This window comes from Nuphar pumila, chromosome 3 (assembly GCF_984573655.1).
Source record: "Nuphar pumila chromosome 3, dmNupPumi1.hap1.1, whole genome shotgun sequence".
NCBI classification, from domain to species: Eukaryota; Viridiplantae; Streptophyta; class Magnoliopsida; order Nymphaeales; family Nymphaeaceae; genus Nuphar; species Nuphar pumila.
Window position 1 is genome coordinate 76707021 of NC_143251.1, and position 21530 is coordinate 76728550.

Here is a 21530-nt window from a genome sequence, read left to right on the forward strand (position 1 = left end):
TGTTGAAAAGTTGTGCAAGTCACTCATAACTTTCATTTAGATTGCATCTGTCGAAGCAGAGTGTTCGGGTTTCGAAATTCCATTTTCCCATAATCCTGTTTGAACTCATTATCGAATAAGCCTTCGTGCTTGTCAAGATCCGATTGGATCTTGAATCGTGGATCGGTGCATACCGAGTCCACATCATGATATTGCATCATTTTGGTATCAGAGCTAGGGTTGCCGAATTTCTCAATCTGACACAATTCCCGGTACAGTGGAAAGGTTTTTTTTTTTTGGATCCATGCGCCATGTCTGGACGAACCAGATATTGGAGTCGAAGTGAGTATATCTCTGAAAAGGACATTCACAACCTTAGGGATGGAACTCGAACCTTGCAGCATCAAATCGATGATCTTCATCGTAAAACAAAAGATTTTACCAAGGAGTGGGAGAAGTCATTCAAGCGAAGTCAATGTGTTTCTCAAGGAATGCGTAGAACCATTCCCTATAACTCTGATGATGAATTTGAGTCAGAATGGGATAAGAAAATGAGGTTTTTGCAAAATGAATTGGCCGCTGAACAAACTCAGATGGCAAGGATAAAATCTAGACTTTGTGAACTGGAATTAGAGGAAGTGCTTCATAACAGATCAGATCTTCTTTGATCCTTGAGGGCGTATGGGTGGTCTGACTCCATTCGTGGGTCTGACCCACAACAGTACTCGTATGCGTGTAGAAAGATAGATCCGCCTAGGAGATCCAATCAGGAGTCTGGTGCTCCAAATCTAAAAGTCCGTTATATGAATTTTTCATAAAAGGAATTGAGGCAGAGTCCTCTTTTGCCCGTCTCATCCTTTAGTCTCCGACCCAACCCCACCTCATTTAAATCTGATAATTCTAGGGTTAGGTTTGAGAAAATCTCGTGTATGAGTTGCGAGGATGAAGAAAGTTCTATTTCTTCTGACTTAGGATCTCAACAATTCAGAGAAGTCATAATGGAAAATGAGGATTGGGATAGCGAAGAAGAGTCTCAATGCAAAGAAATTAATCACACTCTTATTATTTTAAAAAAAGATCCTCTCGATGAGCCTTTTCGTGAAATGGTTGGTGGATCGATTTTCGATGAGGAAATCGAGAAGGAACACTCACCTGAATTTGAGGATGTTCCTATGAGTGCATTCATTACCGAACCAGTCTTTGAAAAGATGTATGAAGAGATGCCTCACATCTCATTATTTTGGGAAATAGTGCCTCTAGAAGACCCGTCCTAAGTCAGTCTTGATGATCCGGTCTTTGAGAAATTATATGAGCCCATAGAATGTATGATTTTTCCTTGAGATGTGTTTGACATGATTGTCAACATTGATCCGTCAAGTTTCAGCAGTGCAACCATTTTCGAGGATGATTTCAAAATTGACAAGACTAATCAAAGTATTAGAAACTCAAATGAAATGCATGTCAATGAGCACTTAGATATTGAAAATTCTTTTAGTGCAACGTTAGAAAATTTTGAGCCTCATGTAAAACCTAAATGTGATTCGGGTAAAGCTAAAATGATAATCACGCATCCCCCAAATTTATTTTGGAAACATCAGGATTTAGTTGATAATGTTGATTTTGTATCCTTCATAAATCCTCCTAGTAAGTTTGAATTATTGCTACAATGTCTTGCTGATGACTTGCCTTATAATTGCCAAAATTTTAGTGAAAATTTTGAAATATTGAAAGCATAATAAATAAGAAAATTTTATCTGTGGTTGACCCAAATTTTGTTATTATTTGCAACATGTTGATGCCAGGTAAGATTATTAAATATAATATCTTAGATGCTTTTGAGATTCAATTCCATTGTTCTGCTTTGAATTTATCTGAATTGCATTTTATAGAGCATATTGAATTGCATTGCATCAAATATTATTGTTATTCCACTAAAGAATTTCCTGCCTTATTTAATTCTATTCTTATTGCCTTGAACAATTTCTATGTTGATTACATTTTGAATGTGTGCAAGGATTATGGAGTGGCATCTAAGCAGAAACAGGCTCCGAGGACGATGCCTTTAGACCCAAGGAGAAATGATGCAGAGCATCCTGAGGGTCCGTGCATTGAAGACAAGTTGGATATATATCCAACTCATCAGATCTGATCCGGAATGTGATCCGTGGCAGATCCAATCATGCAGAACTATTTGGGTCTAATTGGACCTCTGAGTACCCAGATGCGCTTTGAGTATCATGTTCCAATTTCTGGGATATTTGTTTTTTTCTCAGAAATTATATTTCTATGTTTGATTCCATTTTGTATGTCTGGAATCATTTAAGACTTTTTATGTATTTTATTTATGTTTTTTTTTATTTATTTTTAGGTGTCAGATTCTACAGATCCGGATAGTTCTGGTGTTTTGTAGGATCTTTTTGTGGTACTAAAAGGTGTATGGAGAATGCGGAAAGTTTTTATTTTTTTTTATATTTGCATTTTCTAATGCATTTTATGCAGGATCTAGTTCGTTGGACATTTGGATCTGGATCAAGATCCGTTTCCAAGGGGAGCCCTAGTTGGCGTCATTTGGGAGTGGACCATCTTGGCTTTCATTCAAAATCTCAGCCTTGACTTGTCCAAGACAAATATAGTTGTTGGATCTTTTAATGCCCATAGCCAAAATTAGCACAAGTCAAACTCGATTTTGGAGGGAGGCTTGAGAAGGTCATACCCTCTTTATGGTGGCTCTTGTTCAAGATCCAATCTTATTAGTGAAGAGAGGTCGACCAATGGAAGGGGGCTTTTGTTCTGCAAATTTTGAAATTTTCTGGGTGGAGAAGAAGTGTGTGAAGGGTGAAGACAGTCTTAGTATTTTGATCGTATCTCTCTAGATACTGGTCCAAATTACATGATCTTTAGTTTGTTGGAAAGCTAAGATCTTGTCCTACAAGTTTGTTGTTTGTCATTTTATGTGATTTGGCTTGGTTAAACTGCTAAAATCTCTAGCAAGTTTTCTGCTGACAGTATCAACCCCTTTGACTGGTGGAAAGCTCGAGTTTGTGAGTTTTTTTTAGTATCCCTTTGGTGAAGATCGACCTTGTTGTGTTGTGAAAGCTTGAGATTTGTGGTTGTTGGCTCTCAAAGTGATTGTTCAAGCTGTTATTCGTGAATCTCCATTGGTGTCGGTTGCTTCCCAACGACATCCATTACCATCTTCATCCGGATATTATTCACTGGTTTATGTGTTTTTGTTTTTTTATCACTTTTATCATATGTGTCTTGTGTTTCTCATTACATGTTGCTAGTAAGTTGTACCAAGCTAGTTGTTGGTTTTGAATGCATGATTAGAGGTATTTTATGTTAAAAATTGACTATTTTGATCAAAGTGTTTTCCAGATTATTGTGTGTGTTCGAAACTCATGTCCTTCCAAGAAATGGGAATCTTTGTTACGAGTTATTAGAGGTGTCTCTAAAGAATCACCGATATCAGACTCGATACTGGTCGGTTTCTGACATTCTGTAGCTTTTCGGAAATCTAAGACAATTATATGCAACTTTTTAGTTGAGGCCATTTTGTTAATCGGTCGTTTGAGTCCCTAAAAAGTATTGTCAAAGTCTCAGTCTCACAGGAATCTACTGTCACCAGTTTGGTTCAGAACACTCCTAGTGGTGTTCGGTATTTTTCTATTATCTGGAGATTCCCTTCATGAAAAATTATTTTGTTTGATTATATGGAAAGATAGAACCTAGATCTAAAATTTTTATGTTATGAGTCCTAATTGAATATTCATTTAAGTATCTCAAAAATATCAGTCTTTTACTATTGTCGAGTAGTGGAAATTTAATTCATTTGATAATATCTCATACTATTTTTAGAATTCAAAAATTTGTAGAGCCTTATAGGAAACTCAGAAAATTTCAAATCTTAGTTTGTTGGAAAGGTTTAGATCTAACATACGTTTTCTCAGTTGGTGGCTTTCGCAAACTCCGTCATCTGAGGGGTCAAAAATCTCTGCAAACAGACTGTTCATTCCTAGGGATGCACAACGAGCCAAGCTAGCTCGGGCTCGACTCATTTAAGCCCACCCTAAAGTCGTTCATGAACATAAATGAGCCAAGCTTGAACATAATTCTAGGCTCGGTGTGCATAAACAAGCCAAGCTTGATCAACCTGCTGAACTCGATCAGGCTCAAAAAGCTTAATTAAGCTCGTGTAAATGTGTGTGTATGTATATAGATGACACTTTTACAAAATAAAGTCAAAAATTCATTGTTGCCTTAATGGGTAGGGTGTTTGCCTCTTATTTAGAAGGTGTTGAGTTCAAATATTGCGCCTTATACATTTTCATTGTATGATAATCTAGGGGGGTTTAGTATTTGTAAATTATTCTAGGCCACAATAAACAAGACAAATGTGTTAGAGGAATGGTGGATCATTTGTGCAACGTTTGGGGAGGTCAAAGATTGAATCTCAGCTTCTCAAAATCCCTTCAATGTAACAACTTTTTGGATACCGTTTAAGCTCGGCTCGGCTCGAGCTTGGAACCAAGCCGATCCTAAACAGTGTCATTCAAGCTCAGCTTTGGGCTTGAGCCGAGCTTGAACAGAGTCATTTTGAAGTGAGCCAAGCTCAAACAGCTCAGGCTTGTCTCGTGTGTACCCCTATCGTCCCCAAAAGATCTTTCAAAGCCACAAGGATGCCACCCGCCCGACCCTTCGCTGGCTGACTCATGAAGTTATAATTTCTGCATATGCCATCCAATAATGCCATGTCAATCAAGTGCATCTTTGTTTCTTGGATGCATATGATGTTTGACATCCTTTGGTTGATGATGTTTGATAGGAAGTGTTGTTTTTCAAGACCACCCTAATGAGGCTTTCTCCGACCTTGACTCCAACCAGTGACGCTTCGACTTCAGGTCAGCGACAATCGTCGAGCCGCAAGCTTGAGTTTAATAGCATCCAAAATCTCCTTCAACGTGCTGTCAACGTCGAACGGCTCATCACCTGTGTTGTAGTAACCGGGTCTAAGACTTGGAACTTACCCAAATCAATCCACAATTTGGATATGGGATCACATTTTTTTTATCTACGTGAGAACCAGGATCCATAGATGGGTCCGTGTGACTTCCAAGGTCCGTTAATGAGGAACGTTTTATGGTAGTTACCGTTTTTTTAGAAAACGGTAAATCCGAAATGTGAATCCATTTGCTGAATAGGAAATGAAGGAGAGCCATCTAGGCCGTTCAACTGTACCAGCTGATCTTGCAATGAAAGCTGATTGGCTCCTTAATCCACCCATAATGCTAATTTTAAGGGATCCTCAGGAGATCACATTGGCTTCCATTTATGAAGGGTCATTTTGGAAACTGAACCAATGATTTGAAATAAGATGGGTTTCATCATACATTCAATCCTAACCATTCATCAGAACCATTTAGCCATTGATTGATTGGATGATGGGATCTGTTTCCATTTTTTGGCTCTTCTTCATGCACATCTTGAAAGACTTTCACGATTTTAGAGAGTCGGCTCCCACTCCCCACCAAGACGCCTCGTTGGCTTGCCCCACGCAATAACTTCTCCCTGGTCGATCGTCGACACAGTTTTCCGGCCGCCGGTCGTCCAGTTTGCCCAGGGGCATGTTAGCCCTGCTTGTCTGAGGGACTCCAGACTACATATCAACGTTGCTTGGATCCCTTCAATGCAGTGGCTTAGCTAGGATTCATGTGAGGGGGGCAAACAGGGGTGTAGCAAAAAAAAAAATGGTTTGATAGTCGACCAGGGAGAAGTTATTGCATGGGGCAGCGCCCCCGAAAAAAAAATTGAGATAAAATAAAAAATGACTACAATTATTAATAAAAATCTATTTCATATGAACAAATCAAACTATTTGCTGCAGTCAGGGCTACAAAATGGATAAAAATCTATTTCATATGAAATCAGGGCTGGGCTTTTTAAAAAAAAAATCAACTGTTTCGGGAGGCCCAGTCCTGCCACCCCCCCCCCCCCCAGCTCCGCCTATGCTTCCATGGTTATTGATCCTAGCCCCATCCGACAGCATGCAACGAAACTTCCCAAAGAAGATGAATCGTTCATCATCCGGCCTGCAAGGTGTTGATGAAGCGCGGCCAGGTTCAATGTTACACCAGGAGTGGATTTAGCTACTTGAGAAACTTCAGGTGTAGATGTCTTCTTGGGAGCGTCACATATACTCCAACACCTCCGACGCTTGAAGTTGTTGTATGCACACACATCGCACTTCCAGTCTCCTGTGATTAGTTTTTCTGGCGCAATTCGAGCGGCTGGTGGTCTCTGGGATTTCTTTTCTTTGAACATGCCTGGGCTTGTATTGGATTCATTCGCCCTTCTCGTCTGGGGCTTGTTCATTCCCCATGGTGGTCATGAAGGGGTGCAGGTGACACCGATCTCTCTGGAATCCACACCAGAGGCAATCCGCCATGTCCAAGTTGTTGGGAGTGGCGCATGACTCACACCACCAACCTTGCTGCACGGGACGCAAAGCTTTAGATGATTGCATCATCCTAAACACAACCGCCTCGTTCCGCTCAGGATCTGAGCTCGCCATCGGGTGAAATTAAATGTAGTTGTAGCCCATCTTTTCCAGGATGGGCTGCAAAACATTTCAATCTAGCGTTCCAGCCTGCACTCACGTGAGGTACCCAATAATTTCTGAAATAATCAAGGTCCATCTGACCTAGATTTGCTCTGAGATCCTCGATGGCTATCATGTTAATGTCTCGATTGGCGCTCTGCTCAATGTCGGCCATTGACTCGCCATTGAACAGCCAGAAGTTTAGTTTCATGCCTCCCACACCGTTCCACCATATCTTCCTCGTTGTGGCCCCCATGAATTTGAACAAACCTGTTTGCCTTACTTCAACGTCTGCCCCGCCCTTGCTATTCCTTACCGCTTCGGCATAGTTCTGGGGATTCTTCACTCCCACTGCTGAACCCTCATACTTCGCGTTAAAGAGGTGCACCATATTTTTTTTATTTTACATTGAGACCTGACAGAGGTAATGTACATGATTATCATAGAATGTCGCTGCAGGCTTCCAGCATGCTCCACGTCTACGACAGAGCTCCGAGAGGCTTATGGACGAGGGACCCCATGCCGGTTTCCACCATTTGTTTCCTTCTCTTCTCAATCACAAGGGATCAATCTTAATAATCTAAGATGGCCCCTGTTTGCAAATATCAAAGGTATCCATGTCCAATGGTTTTTTCACATAAAACAGAACACTTTAAACTCCCAGATTCTTGAGGATGTGTTTCTTTATCGTTTTTTTGACAAAATATCACCGGTGGATTGAAGTAATGCAGGAGCACTAGCAACATCATGATGTCAATTCTCGAAACAAAAACAAGCTCTTGGACCCTAAATACAGCTGAGTTTACTTTAAAATACCACAGCAGCCTATGAATGAATTGTCATAAACATAGAAAAGTGGAAATCCAAAAGATTATCTGCACAACAATGGACCATACACACACAAGACGAGACAAAATGAAGCTAAAGCATCTAACAATGCTCAAGGAAAACAATACTACAATAGCAGTATCCAAATTATGTGATAGTATGAGAAAAAATTTACTCAACGTAAAACATATAAGAACTTCCAACCAAGAAACTTGCTATCCATCGATTGCAGGGCCAAAATTTTCAAAACAATTTGACAATCAATACTATAGACTATCTGAAAAAAGGCAAAACAGATGCAAAAACGTTGATCTCAATCTACTAAATTCTTCAAGCTGCTTCTGTTATGGGATACTCGAACACAACATCTTTCCCAGAGAGCTTCCTGTAGACTCCAGAGAATGTTTCCAGTTTGTATTCTGTGTTGTTGCGCTCCTTGGGATCTAGGTAAATCTGTCATGATATCAGTAAAAAATTCAGGCATACTGAATTTTTTTTTTAGAAAATCAAGATCTTAGCCTGCTGGAACCTTAGTTTTATGAAATTCAATAACTCAAAACAGTTAACAAAATACAGTATTGACCGAGTTCTGTTCCAGACAGTCGAAGGTCCAAACCTTGATAATCTTAGATCCATCAAGCCGATATCTAATGCGCTTGCCAATAATTTCTGCAGGATACACGACATCTTCCAATATGGCCTCGTGAACAGCAGTAAGTGTGCGACTTCGAGGCCTCGCAACTGCAGAACCCTTCTTGGGAGGCCGCAAAATCCGTCTTGTAGCAATCAAGATAACATCCTGTCATGGGCAAGGAAGAACATGACAAAAACAAATGTGAAAGTCCATCAGCTAATATTCTGGATTATTTGATGCTTGAAACTATGCAACATCATGGGACAGATGACTCACAACATCTGTTAAAACTTCCCTGAAGAAACATGTTGCTGTATTCCATAATTGCTCAGGGAAATAAAGAAAAAATTGGCCGATGAAAGGTTGCTTATGCAGAACCCACAATGCGAGAAAAAATAAGGGTACAAACAACACAGGTACAGACAGAAAGTGGATCAGGTGGGGTACAAAATAATCCAATGAGCAGATGGTTTTTTATCCGGACCAGAGATTTGCATTCACGATCTACTCTCATGTGGGCCTCATCACCCACATCAATGCATATCTGCAGTTCAGATTAAAAAACATTTATGGGTGACGACTGGTGATATTTTGCGTCACCTGAAGCTCAGGCAACGATGCATAGATGACATGAAACTTTTCTCTTGCGAGGCCTCGGAATAAGTCTTGTAGCAATCGAAATAACATCCCGTCATGGGCAAGGAGGGGAAATGACAAAAAATTTGTAAGTCCATCAGCTAATAATATTCTGGGTTAGTCCATGCTTGAAAATATGCCACGTCATAGGACAGTTCTCATATTATCAATAAAAAGTAACAGAAAAAATGTGATTACATTCCACAATCGCATAAGGGAAATAAAAGAAAATAATTGGAAGATGAGAGGCCACTTCAACAACATGGAAATGATAAGTGTGCAAACCCACAAAGAGAAAATTAGGAAGCATGCAATCAACACCGCAACAGATACGCTCATAAAACCATGCATGGATGACAGAAATCTCACTATGATGGAATCATATTTTTATGTTGCATATCAAGGGATTATTTCCTTGTCCAAAGCTACATGTATGAAAAATATTTAAACTTTAATATGATTATTGACTTTGTGATAAGATAAATCAAGTGTTTCTCCAAAAAGTACTCGGCAGCAGACTAGCATTTCAAGTCCTAGAACCCAATCGAGACTTTGAATTCTTTGACCTATTTCCATATAGAAATCTCAAGGTGACTTAAGGGTGCATTTGAATAGGGTGGAAAGTGCAAGAATGGGACTTTATAGGACTATCTTAATATCATTGAAAAACAAATGGGTGAATGCTTATCGTTCCACACTGCTTTTATTCTTTTTTCACACCATATTTCTGAAAAATGGCTTTAAAATTAAAAAGCTACCTATTTACAGTTTCATGGATTAAATGAGTTTATGGCCTGAATCCAAACCCAACTAATCTAAAGTAATTTAAGTGAACTGAGTTATAAACCTATATGTACACTATCCAAATTCTATTATGAACCTAGTGAAGCCACTTAGAAAAAAACGTGCATATTGCATAAAATTATATAACTTGTGTATGGCTTGAATCCAAAACTTGGGAATATATATATATATATATATATATATATATATATATATATATATATATATATATGGGTGCTTTCTGTGGTGGTACTTAGGGGTGTCAGCGGATCTGCTTTGACCCGGACCCGACCCAGACCAAAGCCTATGGTCAGGGATGGACCTCTAAAATTAAGTTCGATTTTGAATTGGGCCGGGTCTATCAAGATCCATTAAAAAATTGGTTCAGGTCTAGTAAACTAAAAATTTAAATAATCGAGCAATAATACTTATAAATAAACAGGTCTGGATTTCATTAAAAACAACCCGACCGGATTCGGGTCTGGGACTGGTTCCTAATAAAGACCCGATCAGGCCTTCATTATTGCCGACTTTGCAGCTGCTGGCCGGGCCAAGATACGAGGCGCCAGCCGGGCCAACATACGAGGAACTACTGCCGGACTAGGAAGCGGAAGCGGGAAACGATACGGGATGCTGAAGCAAGAAACAATGCATTTTGAAATGTATAGGAAGCAGGAAGCAAGGAATAAAAAAAAGAAATATAAGAATTGGATGAGAATCAAAATAAAACACAAATAAAAACTAAAATAAAAATGACTTTTATTAAATTTCATGATTTTTTAGTATAAGAATTAAATTTTTAACAAAAATCTAAAAATGATAACTACCAATTTAGAGAAAGCACATGGAAGTGAGTGAGGAGAGAGAAAATACATGAAAAACATGAAAAGTTGAGTAAGAGAACATATAAGAAAAATAGATGAAGTGTGGAAAGCATAGGAGAAGCGTGGGGGAATTGAGGTTCTCATCAAGTTTCGGAAGCGAGAAGTATTGTGCTTCTGAAGCGAGCTTCCCGCCTATATAAGAAGCTTCTAGTAACTCTGGACCTAACCCCACCCCACCCACCATAGGTGTTATAATGACTACAGGTTATCGTCGTCCTAAACCCACCCCACCGCACACCCATTGTCTCTCTCCTTCTCCCTCCCTCTCTCACTCTTTCTCCACGGCAACACATCTCTCTGTTTCTCAAACCCTCTCTCTCATTTCAAGTTTCAACCACTCAGGTATATCCATTGCTCGGACCCCCCCCCCCCCACCCCCTCTCTCCCTCTCGTTTCAACTTTCAACCACGCAGGGAGATCCCCTACTCGAAATCCCCCCCTCTTGTTTCAACTTTCAACCATGTAGGGAGAAGCCCCTGCTGGCTGCTCGAACCCTCTCTGGCTCTTGCACTCATTATCAAGCGGGTTGGACACCATTGCCGAACAAAATCTCACAAGCAACATCAGGTGAGTCTCTCTCTCTCTCTCTCTCTCTCTCTCTCTCTCTCTCTCTCTCTCTCTCTCTCTCTCTCTCTCTCTCTCTCTCTCATAGTTTGAGGCAACCCTCTCTTGCCTCCCAATCTTCTTCTCCATCTGCAAATAGATAAAGGATGCTAACCTGAAATTTTTTTTCTTTCTACAAATAGATGAGTAATCAATAATTCTTTTTTTCTAGAAAAAAGTGGTTTGATAAAGATGACGTGATTGAAACTCAACTTTGCTCTGAAGTTTAATGTGTAATGTCATATTTTGTCAGTCCTATCTATATATTACTTCATCTATTTGTAGTCATTGTGTACTCTGATGTCTTTGCATTATCAGTTTTACTGAGGGTTATATTTTTTGAAGTCATCGATGTTTCAGTTAATTATTGACAATGTTGCATTTAACATTCCATTTATAGATTAGACCGCTAGAATAAAATGAAGATTGTGCAAATGTACTATTAATGCATGACAAGTATGAATTCATACCATGAAAAAGATGGGTGTAGATATTCATTTGAACATCTTTATTATGCGCCATTCTCATGGTTATGGCTTAATTAATTTAATCATAGATATATTTTTGTTATTTCAGTAGAAAAATTAAGTTACTTGTAGACAGAAATGTGGTAGCTTCCTATGCTAAGAAAACTTTATAAGTGTATCCTAAAGAAGTAACCTATATACAGAACATTAAAATCTGATCCATCTTTTGATATATTTTTGGATCTGGGTCCTATAAACCCTAACCCATTAAAACCCGATCCATATTTTTCTAATCAAGCGGGTTTGGTCATTGATATTTTTAAGTGGTTCGGGTTTGGTTACCGTGTTTTATTTCTAATCGGATCTGGGTAATCGGGTTTTGGATCAAATCCAGATATGGCATCACATTTTTATAAGTGAAACCGGGTATGGTTCTTGTTCTTATATTCCAGTTAAGACCCGGGTCCGAGTCTGGTTCAGGTTCTGTTTAGTCGGGTTCTATGTAGTCAAAAGCCCTGACTAGTCTGTCTAGTCGGTCTAGGCATAAGTAAAACACCTAGGCTTTGCAATTCCTAGGTGGGTACCTTAAAAGGTACCAATTTTGCCGACTAGGCACCGACTAAGGCACCTAATCGGTAACTAATCTGCCTCCGCCTAGGCATGAGGGCAGTTTAGTCATTTATTATTCTTATATATATTTTGTTATTTTTTTGTATATATAATTATATGTGTACAACTCCGCCTGTGTAGTTATACACTGCCGGTCCCAAGCCCGGATAAAGGAGGAGGGTTGCGGTAGGCCTGTGACAGCCAGCATAAAAACTGTCATATCCTATGAAAATGAACCAATATGATAATTTCGTTGGGGCGTTCCCTACTGAGCGACGCGCTGTACTCTCTAGGCCCGGAGGCAGTGATAAATGTGCAAGGGTTGCTAGGTCGTCGCCCAGAAGCGACGCGTCACACCGGCGCCCGGGTGTGGTGTCAAATAGGCAAGGGTTCCCTCACTTTGTTGGACGGGTGGGGGTAAAGAAGTTAGTCCAAGACCATAAAATTAGGTTAGCCACTTGGAACATAGGGTCTTTAACTGGTAAGTTGGTAGAGTTAGTAGATGTTATGTGTAGGAGAAAGATTGATATTTTATGTCTTCAAGAGACCAAATGGGTAGGTGAGAAAGCTAAAGTGATAGAACCTTGGGGATATAAGATTTGGTATACAGGAATAAATAGGAATAGGAATGGAGTAGGGATTGTTATGAGTCGTCAGTTTATAGATAATGTAGTTGAGGTCCGTAGGAAGGGTGATAGAATTTTACTTATTAAATTAGTATTAGGTACGGATATTATTAATATTATTAGTGTTTATGCACCTCAAGTAGGTTTAGATGATTCCATTAAGCATCAATTTTGGGAAGATTTAGATGGAGTAGTACAAGAGACATCTTATGGAGAAAAGCTTTTCATCGGCGGTGACCTTAATGGACATGTAGGCATTAGTAGGGATGGATTTGAGAATATCCATGGAGGCTATGGTATAGGAGAAAGAAATGAAAGTGGAGAAAGGATTTTAGATTTTTGTTTGTCCTATGATATGATCTTAGCAAACACTTGGTTTAGGAAGAGGGAGTCTCACCTAGTAACATTTAAAAGTGGGGTTAATACGAGTCAGATAGATTTTTTCCTACTTAGAAAGAGAGATAGGGGTTGTTGCATCGATTGTAAGGTTATACCAGGAGAAAGTGTAGCTACACAACATAGAGTCTTAATTTTAGATCTTAGAATTAGACAATGCCGCAAAAGGGATAGACATAGGATAGATCCTAGAATTAAGTGGTGGGCACTGAAAGGAGCTAAACAAGGAATGTTTGTAGAGCAGGTAGTTAAGGAAGTTGATTGGTGTCTCGAGGAGGATTCAGAATCAATGTGGAATAAGATAGCGGGTGGTATGAGAAAAGTAGCTAAGGAGGTATTGGGTGAGTCTAAAGGCGGTGCACCACTAGGTAAGGATACATCATGGTGGAACGAGGATGTCAAATTAGCTATTAAGGTTAAAAGAGAGTGTTATAGAAATCTAAGTAAGAGTCGTGATAATGAGAATTTGGAGAAGTATATGATAGCAAAGAAGGAAGCTAAAAAAGTTGTTCGAAACGCGAGGGCTAAGGTATATAAGGAGGTTTATGACAAGTTGGATACCAAAGAAGGCGAGAAGGATATTTATAGGCTTGCAAAGATGAGAGATAGGAAATCGAAGGATTTGGGTATGGTTAGATGTATCAAAGATGAAACGCAAAGGGTTTTAGTCAAAGATGAGGAGATTAAGGAGAGATGGAAAGATTATTTTGATAAGCTATTTAATGATAGTCATGCTCAAGATCTTGGAGACTTCTCCATTCCTTTTCATGAGATAAATCGTGACTTCATGCGCAAGATTCAAAAGAAAAAAATTGCAGAGGCTTTGAAGAAAATGAAATCAAGAAGGGCTGTTGGCCCAGATGGTATACCTATCGAGGCTTGGAAATGCTTGGGAGAGAAAGGTTTAGAATGGTTGACAAATCTTTTTAACTTGATTTGGCGAACAAATAAGATGCCTAATGAGTGGAGGAAGAGTACTTTGGTGCCTTTATATAAGAATAAGGGTGATATACAAGATTGCACAAACTATCGTGGTATAAAACTCATGAGTCATACTATGAAACTTTGGGAGAGGGTGATTGAGTCTAGGTTGAGGAAGGTTGTCATGATATCGGAGAATCAATTTGGTTTTATGCCTGGAAGATCAACTATGGAAGCTATACATCTTCTTAGACAACTTATTGAAAGATATAGAGAGAGGAACAAAGATTTGCATATGGTTTTTATTGATTTAGAGAAGGCATACGATAGAGTACCTAGAGACGTTCTCTGGTGGACAATGATGAAGAAAGGTGTTTCTCTCAAGTACATTAGTATAATTAAAGATATGTATGAAGGAGTAGTAACCAATGTCCGCACTTGTGGAGGGGTGACAACCAATTTCCCGATAACGGTTGGGTTACATCAAGGATCTGCTTTAAGCCCTTTCCTATTTGCAATAGTGATGGATGAGCTTACGAGATCAATTCAAGAAAATGTACCGTGGTGTATGTTGTTTGCTGATGATATTGTTTTGATTGATGAGTCTAGAGCTGGGGTTAATGCTAAGTTAGAATTATGGAGACAGACATTGGAAGCTAGAGGTTTTAAGTTGAGTAAGAGTAAGACTGAATATATGGAATGTCGGTTTAGTAAGCAACGAAGTAGTGATGGGAGTGTAGTGAAGCTTGGTGAGCAAGATATACCGGTGAATGATTATTTCAAATATTTGGGATCCATCATTCAAAAGTATGGAGAAATTGATGGAGATGTAAATCATAGGATAAAGGTTGGGTGGATGAAATGGAAAAGTGCTACTGGAGTGTTGTGCGATCGTAGAATGCCATTGCGGTTGAAGGGAAAGTTTTATAGGACGACTATTAGACCCGCTTTACTATATGGTACGGAATGTTGGGCTGCCAAGAGACATCATATTCAAAAAATGAGTGTAGCTGAGATGCGGATGCTTAGATGGATGTGTGGAAATACAATAAAAGATAAGATTCGGAACGAAGAGATACGTAAGAAGGTAGGTGTTGCACCCATTGAAAATAAGATGCGAGAGAATCGTTTACGGTGGTTTGGACATATTCGGCGAAGGCCTAATGATGCTCCAGTTAGAAGGTTGGAGAAATGGGAAAATATATTAGTTAAAAGAGGTCGGGGTAGGCCTAGGAAGACTTGGATGGAGATGATAGGAAAGGATATGAATGCTTTGAACCTCACTGAGGACATGGCGTTGGATAGAAATGATTGGAGGAAAAGGATTCATGTGGAAGACCCAAAATGAATTTCTTTTTTGGTTCATATCGCTGACCCCAATTGTTTTGGGATGAAGGCGTAGTTGTTGTTGTTGTTGTTGTTGTTGTATAATTATATGTGTACGTGTCTTTGTGTGATTTGTTATGTGAAATCATGAAAACATGCTTAGTTATTATATATGTGTGTGTGTGTGCGCGTTTGTGTTACTTTGCCTTTGAATTTTTTTTGTGAAACATTGAAAGCATGCACAATTAATTTTAATTGATTATTTTTTTATATGTGTGATAGTTTGTTTCTGATGAATTTTTCCATAAAGCCTGAAAGCATGTATTATGAATTATGTAATATGTTATTTATATATGTATGTGCTAATAATTGAAACATATATATATATATTGTGTGTGTACGATTATAAATATGTATATTCTGGTTATGTATATTGATATATTTTGTGAAAGCATGTGTAATTTTGTACTGGTGCAATGAAAACATCTTATTAATAAAAGCAAACATATTTTTATGTATATTTTGTGTATTTTTTTATATTTTAATTGGGCTACCAACTAGACTAGTCTTTTTAGGAGTTTACCGACTAAACACCGCCTAACGCTTTTGACTACATAGGTCGGGTTCAGAAACAGATATACATGGGTCTGAACCAAACCCGACCCGTTGACACCCTTAGTGGTATTGTACCACCATAACTTATCGTGGTGCACAATGTTATATGTGTCATATTGTATCGTACAATACAGTATGTATTGTACGATACGTTACTATAAGAAATAGTGATATGACATGCACTTGTATCATGACACAAGTGTGTATCGTAGCTGCATCACATGTATCATACGATACTGGGTGTATCGTATTATACATGCCGGCACACTTAAAAAATGGCCGAATCATAATTTTTTTGTTTTGGGTTTTAAAGACCTCTTGAGGGCTGACTCCCTAATTTGCGTAGAAGCTATGTCACATAGATGCGGGTGCGGGTGTGGATGCGGCAATACGGCACTTTAAAATAACTTGGGTGCGGGGAGGGTAAATATATATTTAACAGTTTTAAGTTAACACTATGTGTATGTGTACATTTATATATATATATATATAGATATAGATATAGATATAGATAAAAATGGACTTGATTAGGGTTAGCTGAATCTACTTTTGGATAGAAATGGACCTCAGTGTAGCGAACTTCACCTAACACAAAGGAAGTTGTGTCCAAGTGTCGCACCTGCCTGGGTGCGGGTGTGGTGCCCTGTTAGAAGAGTCTGTGTGACATAGCGTAGAAGTCATTAAAGAGGTACCAATGCACCCTAGGACTCGCGAGAGTGATTTGGGGGTCGATCTTTGCCCAAGGAAGAGGACTCTTGAGGTTTGCTCAAGTAAAAATGCATTTTCATCATTTTTCTATTTAAAAAAATGGGTTAAGATAAAAAATCTTTATTATGAGTAAAATCACAAAGTTGCCCTCCAAAGATTTATATCAAAGTAAAAATCAGGTTTCACACTCTTTTAACAAAGATGGCATCGGATGATCTAGCATGGCAATGAGGCACTCAAGTAATGAGTGAAAATCGATTGAAAATCAAATGCAACTATTGCCATAATATTTTTGTTTATGTAATATGAAAGTATGAGCCTTGTGACATGTTCTTAATTGCAAGATATTTAATATTTTGCATTGTTCTTGTGAGATAGTTGATGTTTGATGATGTATTATGCAGCTCATAGAGACATAAATGCTTCATATGTGATTTTATGGTTGTATTTTGTGCAAGTCATCATTGTTTCATGTATTATGAATTTTTTTAGAATTTTTGCCAGTTTTTTCTGATTTTGGGGGGATTTTTTAGAAAAAAATATTATTTTACGATCCGTATCTTATTTTGTGCCCGACCGATACGGGTAACGATACGATACTTACAACCTTGGTGGTAACTACATGCTTTATTTACATTGATCTAAGTGCCAAATGCAAAATCTAACCATTGGATTGTGTTTATGTTCAGTTTACTGTTTTCATGTGTTAAAGTTGACTCAAGAGTCAAATATGATATTTTATACTATTTTTAAGCCACTCTTATTTTCATGAATTGTGAGCCATTGATTTTTCACCATCTAAAAGTAGAATCTTGTGGTATATTAAATATGAGAAAACCTTTTAACATAGTAAACAAACCATGCTCAACACATCTGTACAGTTAGATCTATCATTTGGTGGCTATATCCAGGCAAACAAGAGGGAACCACCATATATATATATATATATATATATATATATATATATATATATATATATATATATATATATATATATATGTGTCCTTGTGTCCTAATTTTCAAAAAAAAATGAAACTGTGTCTCATCCCCAAATCGTATCCATTCGTGTCTTTGTGACAGCTCTCTCTGTGCACGCACAAGCACCCTATCTTAGGGTTCGTTTTCTTCTTCTCCTGCAACAAAAAATAGATACCCTCACTTTGCTCCAAATTGGTTCATCTCAGGGTTACTTTACTGCTTCTTTTTCTTCTCCTCAAACAGAGATAAGGCATTCATCGCTATGTTCCCAATTGCTTCATCTCTGCAGCAACCCTAACGTTGGTCCTATTTAATTACTAGACTCGGAATTCTCAACATCATTTGTCAATTAATCCAAACAAAAGACCGGGAATTCCCAATACACTTCCAAGGGAACCCAAGCAAAACAAAAAGAATTATCTGCTTCTCAATCCTATTTGAAGTCTCGAGAATTTATCCAAACACACCTTAAATCACCCAATCTTGATCGAGGGAGCGACCAAGGAAATCTCATGATACAAATATATCCAAAGAGTAGCACAATAAGTCAACCCAATCTGCATCTTCCTCTCCAGGACTTCGAAAAGTGACTGTTTGAACACCAATGGCATTACATTAAATTAATTTTAACAACCAAACGTTAATGGCATAAAATGAATTAGCGAAACAAGTCGTGCCTTATGTCAGATATGTAGCACTACACAGGTATAACTGGCATAATGATGCAGTTTTCCAAAAGAGTGTGTGTGTGTGGCTGGATTGTGTATGTTGCATAGACATGCACATACATTTTGTATTTTTCCATACATAGAGAATCCACTAAAAATATGAAGAAAAATGTAAAAAATATAAAATATGCAAGGCATCATTATATTAAATAATATGTTTGTGTAGGAGCATCCAAAGATACTGTAAAAGTGTAAATTTAGGTAAAAGTTGAACATTTTACAGTACCCAACTATCCATGTTACGTAAATTATACCTGACCAGGAAAGCATGGACAGTTGGCTCATGCATCGACAACCCGAAGTTGTTGAGCAGGGCTGACCCACTCACAACTTTGATAACGAAACAGAACCATGGCTATGAGAAGCTCTAGTATGAAGAGTAATTGGATGACAAAAGATTTAGAAGTTCCTAAGAATAACATCAGACCCAAAAGAAAATTGCATATCTACTCTGCACATCATGAAAAGTCTAAAATTTGTCCCTGACAATATATTAGTGCAAATCATTTAAGGAGACAAAAAAGTTAAAAAGATCTCTCTGCCAAGAAATTTCAAAGAAAATCATGAGAAAATGCTGTAAGGTACATAGAAAAAAACTGTGAAGAACATTGACAAGCAGGTCCTAAATTAGTGCAGATAAAAAAGGTGACTAGCATTAGCAATTACACAACTTTTTTTTGAAAGGGCCATGATTTATGTCCTCAAATAGAATTTACAAATTTAAAGGTATAGGGAACATGTTTGACAAAGAGGACAAAATTGTAAGCATCCACTTCATTGATTTCATTCTTCTTATTTGGGGTTTCATATGCCTGTGCAACCTCTGCAATTTACCACCATCACGGGGCAGGGATGGAGACACTTGTTCTAAATATAAGCCAGAATCAGTTCAAGAGTCCTTCAGCCTCATGATAGCAACTAGTATTTACAAGATGCATTAAAAAGGAAAAGAAAGAAAGAGCAAATCACACTGAAAAAGTTATATATGTTGCTAAACATATACAATACAAAAAAGATATGAGAGGAAAAGAGAAACAAAACAAGAATATGGACAGAAAGTTCACCTTTCCACTGAACTTCTTTTCAAGTTCCCGCACAAGCCTCACATGAATCTTGCGGAAAGCCTTACGCAGTCTGTAAGGAACATGAATCACAACCGCTTTCCGGTTTCCAGAGATGTCAATTTGGCTTCACAGACCCCAAAAGAGAAAAGAAAAAAAATCATATATTAGTATAATGATTGTGATCAAGGACCCAAACCAGAGAACAACATAAAGTCCTTACACAGCTGAATTGATGAAAAGATCCTTCAAGTCACTTTTAAGTTCCTGGTTGGTATTCTCAAGGTCAAAAAAGGCCTGCAAGGTAACAAATACTAAAGAAAAGAACCCTCAAAACTCCAATGATGCCTTAAAATAATCAACATTCAGGTTATTAACCTGTGCAACTGTCTCTTCAAATTCAGAAGGCTCGGCGCCCTTGTCTTTCTGAATTTTCCTCCTTGCGGTATACATTTTGAGTGCCCTTTGTTTGTTAAACATATAACATAGAGATCAACACTAATTAAAATGTTCAGATGAGCTCAAGATGTCACTTTTGGTTAGATAGGTGAAAATGGAAGCCAATACCTGTATGTGCAAAGTATGATGCAAAGGCAAACAGTCCATGGTATCAAATTAAAGAGCTATTCTTTTAACTAGGTACATGAAAGAGGAAACTCGCTCTAATATTTATTGGATTATGATAGCCAGCACGAACAGAATTAGGCTATGTTTGGGAGCCTTGAACATATAATAGATATCAAAAAACCCTATATTTTCTATTATTTCTTCAAATAATTACTAATCTCAGAATGTTTTCCAAAGGTGCAGCACTATTTGCATGATACCTAAAATTCGATCAGTATGTTATGATTCAGATTATAAACGGTTTTGCGCATAGGTGGGTGCATTTTACAATTATGTTTCAAATTTCGATCTGTCCCCAAATTGTTAAAAAGTTTCACACCAACAAAAAAAATGTTCACAAAAATAATATGATCTACATGCCAGGAAAATGCAAGATTCCAATCAAATCAACACAACACGGTGATTTAAATTTTCATGCTGTTATCTTTAGTGTTTTTTCTTTTTGAGACACCAATAGAAGAAATAAGCAGCGCTAGACTAGTATAAGTCAACCAGAGATATTACCACGAAAAATAGGTAAAGAAAAATAGCAAGAAAAAGGAAAATGCGTCGTTCAAAAATGCCTCGATTAGTATTTACATCGTTAACATAGCAAAACAAAAAATTGTTCCTACGCACTCAAGTGTATCATGGCTATGATACACTCTAACATTCTAGACACCAATCCGACACCGGAATGTTCCCATCAAAAGATATGATTTTAATCCGTCCATCTGTTGCTACGACGGCCATACACTCAGAAAGGAACACTATCGTCGTTTTCCGGTCGAAGCAACGCCAGACATCCGCGATGGTCCTTAAGTCAGTGCCTGCCATACTAGTTTCCGGCATGAACGTCGCCGGCAACGACTAGAGTGCATAGGAGCCGGCTATACACTCGAGCGTACCAAATCAGCCGCAAAGAAACAAACACAGAAACCCTCAAATAGAACATATTCCTCCATGAAAGGGCTCCAAAGAGAGATAGAGAGAGACCTGAACAGACGCCCGATCTCGCAGGACGTCCCGCCGCAGAGTAGACTGGGGATTTCTATTTGAGAGATAGGGTTTATAGTTGAAGATACTATTAGTGGTGTCAATGGGTCGGGTATGACCCGGTCGAGACCCGTCCGTATTAAACCCTATAGGGTCAGGATTTGGTGATAAATAAGAAGAATCGAGTATAATTCGGGTCAGACCCGAAAGGTCCGATTAAATATGGAGTCAGGTATGGTTTGTGAAGTTTCATACCAGACCCGGAATCGACCTGACAAAGATCCGATATTTTTCAATGTAGAAATGATAAAAGGAAATTATTTTACGTACCGGGTATGGTTCGAGTTTGGTTAATGTAATCCTTATAGGATCCTAGTATGGTTTCAGTTATAGTGAGTCTGATTGGATCCGAGTCCAGACACCGTACCAGCATCTCAAATAAGGTCCGAGTCTGGTTTTACCTAGGTCCTTACCAGAGACGACCCATTAACACTCCTAACTATAAGAGATGAAATGAAAAATCTATTGACCAAAATACCCTCCAGAAT

The 21530-nt window shown here is 38.3% G+C and overlaps 1 protein-coding gene across 1 annotated transcript; it reads right to left on the bottom strand.

Annotated features, from left to right (window-relative positions):
• Positions 1-7493: 7493 nt before the first annotated feature.
• Positions 7494-21042, bottom strand: LOC149843051 (small ribosomal subunit protein eS7). Its single transcript, XM_089999560.1, has 6 exons — positions 20983-21042; positions 19759-19843; positions 19604-19677; positions 19384-19507; positions 8022-8204; positions 7494-7858 (listed from the first exon to the last, which is right to left on the bottom strand). Exons 2-6 carry the CDS (start codon positions 19831-19833, stop codon positions 7736-7738), a joined length of 579 nt encoding a protein of 192 aa, XP_089855686.1. The 5' UTR covers positions 19834-19843; positions 20983-21042; the 3' UTR covers positions 7494-7735.
• Between the last annotated feature and the right edge of the window lie 488 nt (positions 21043-21530).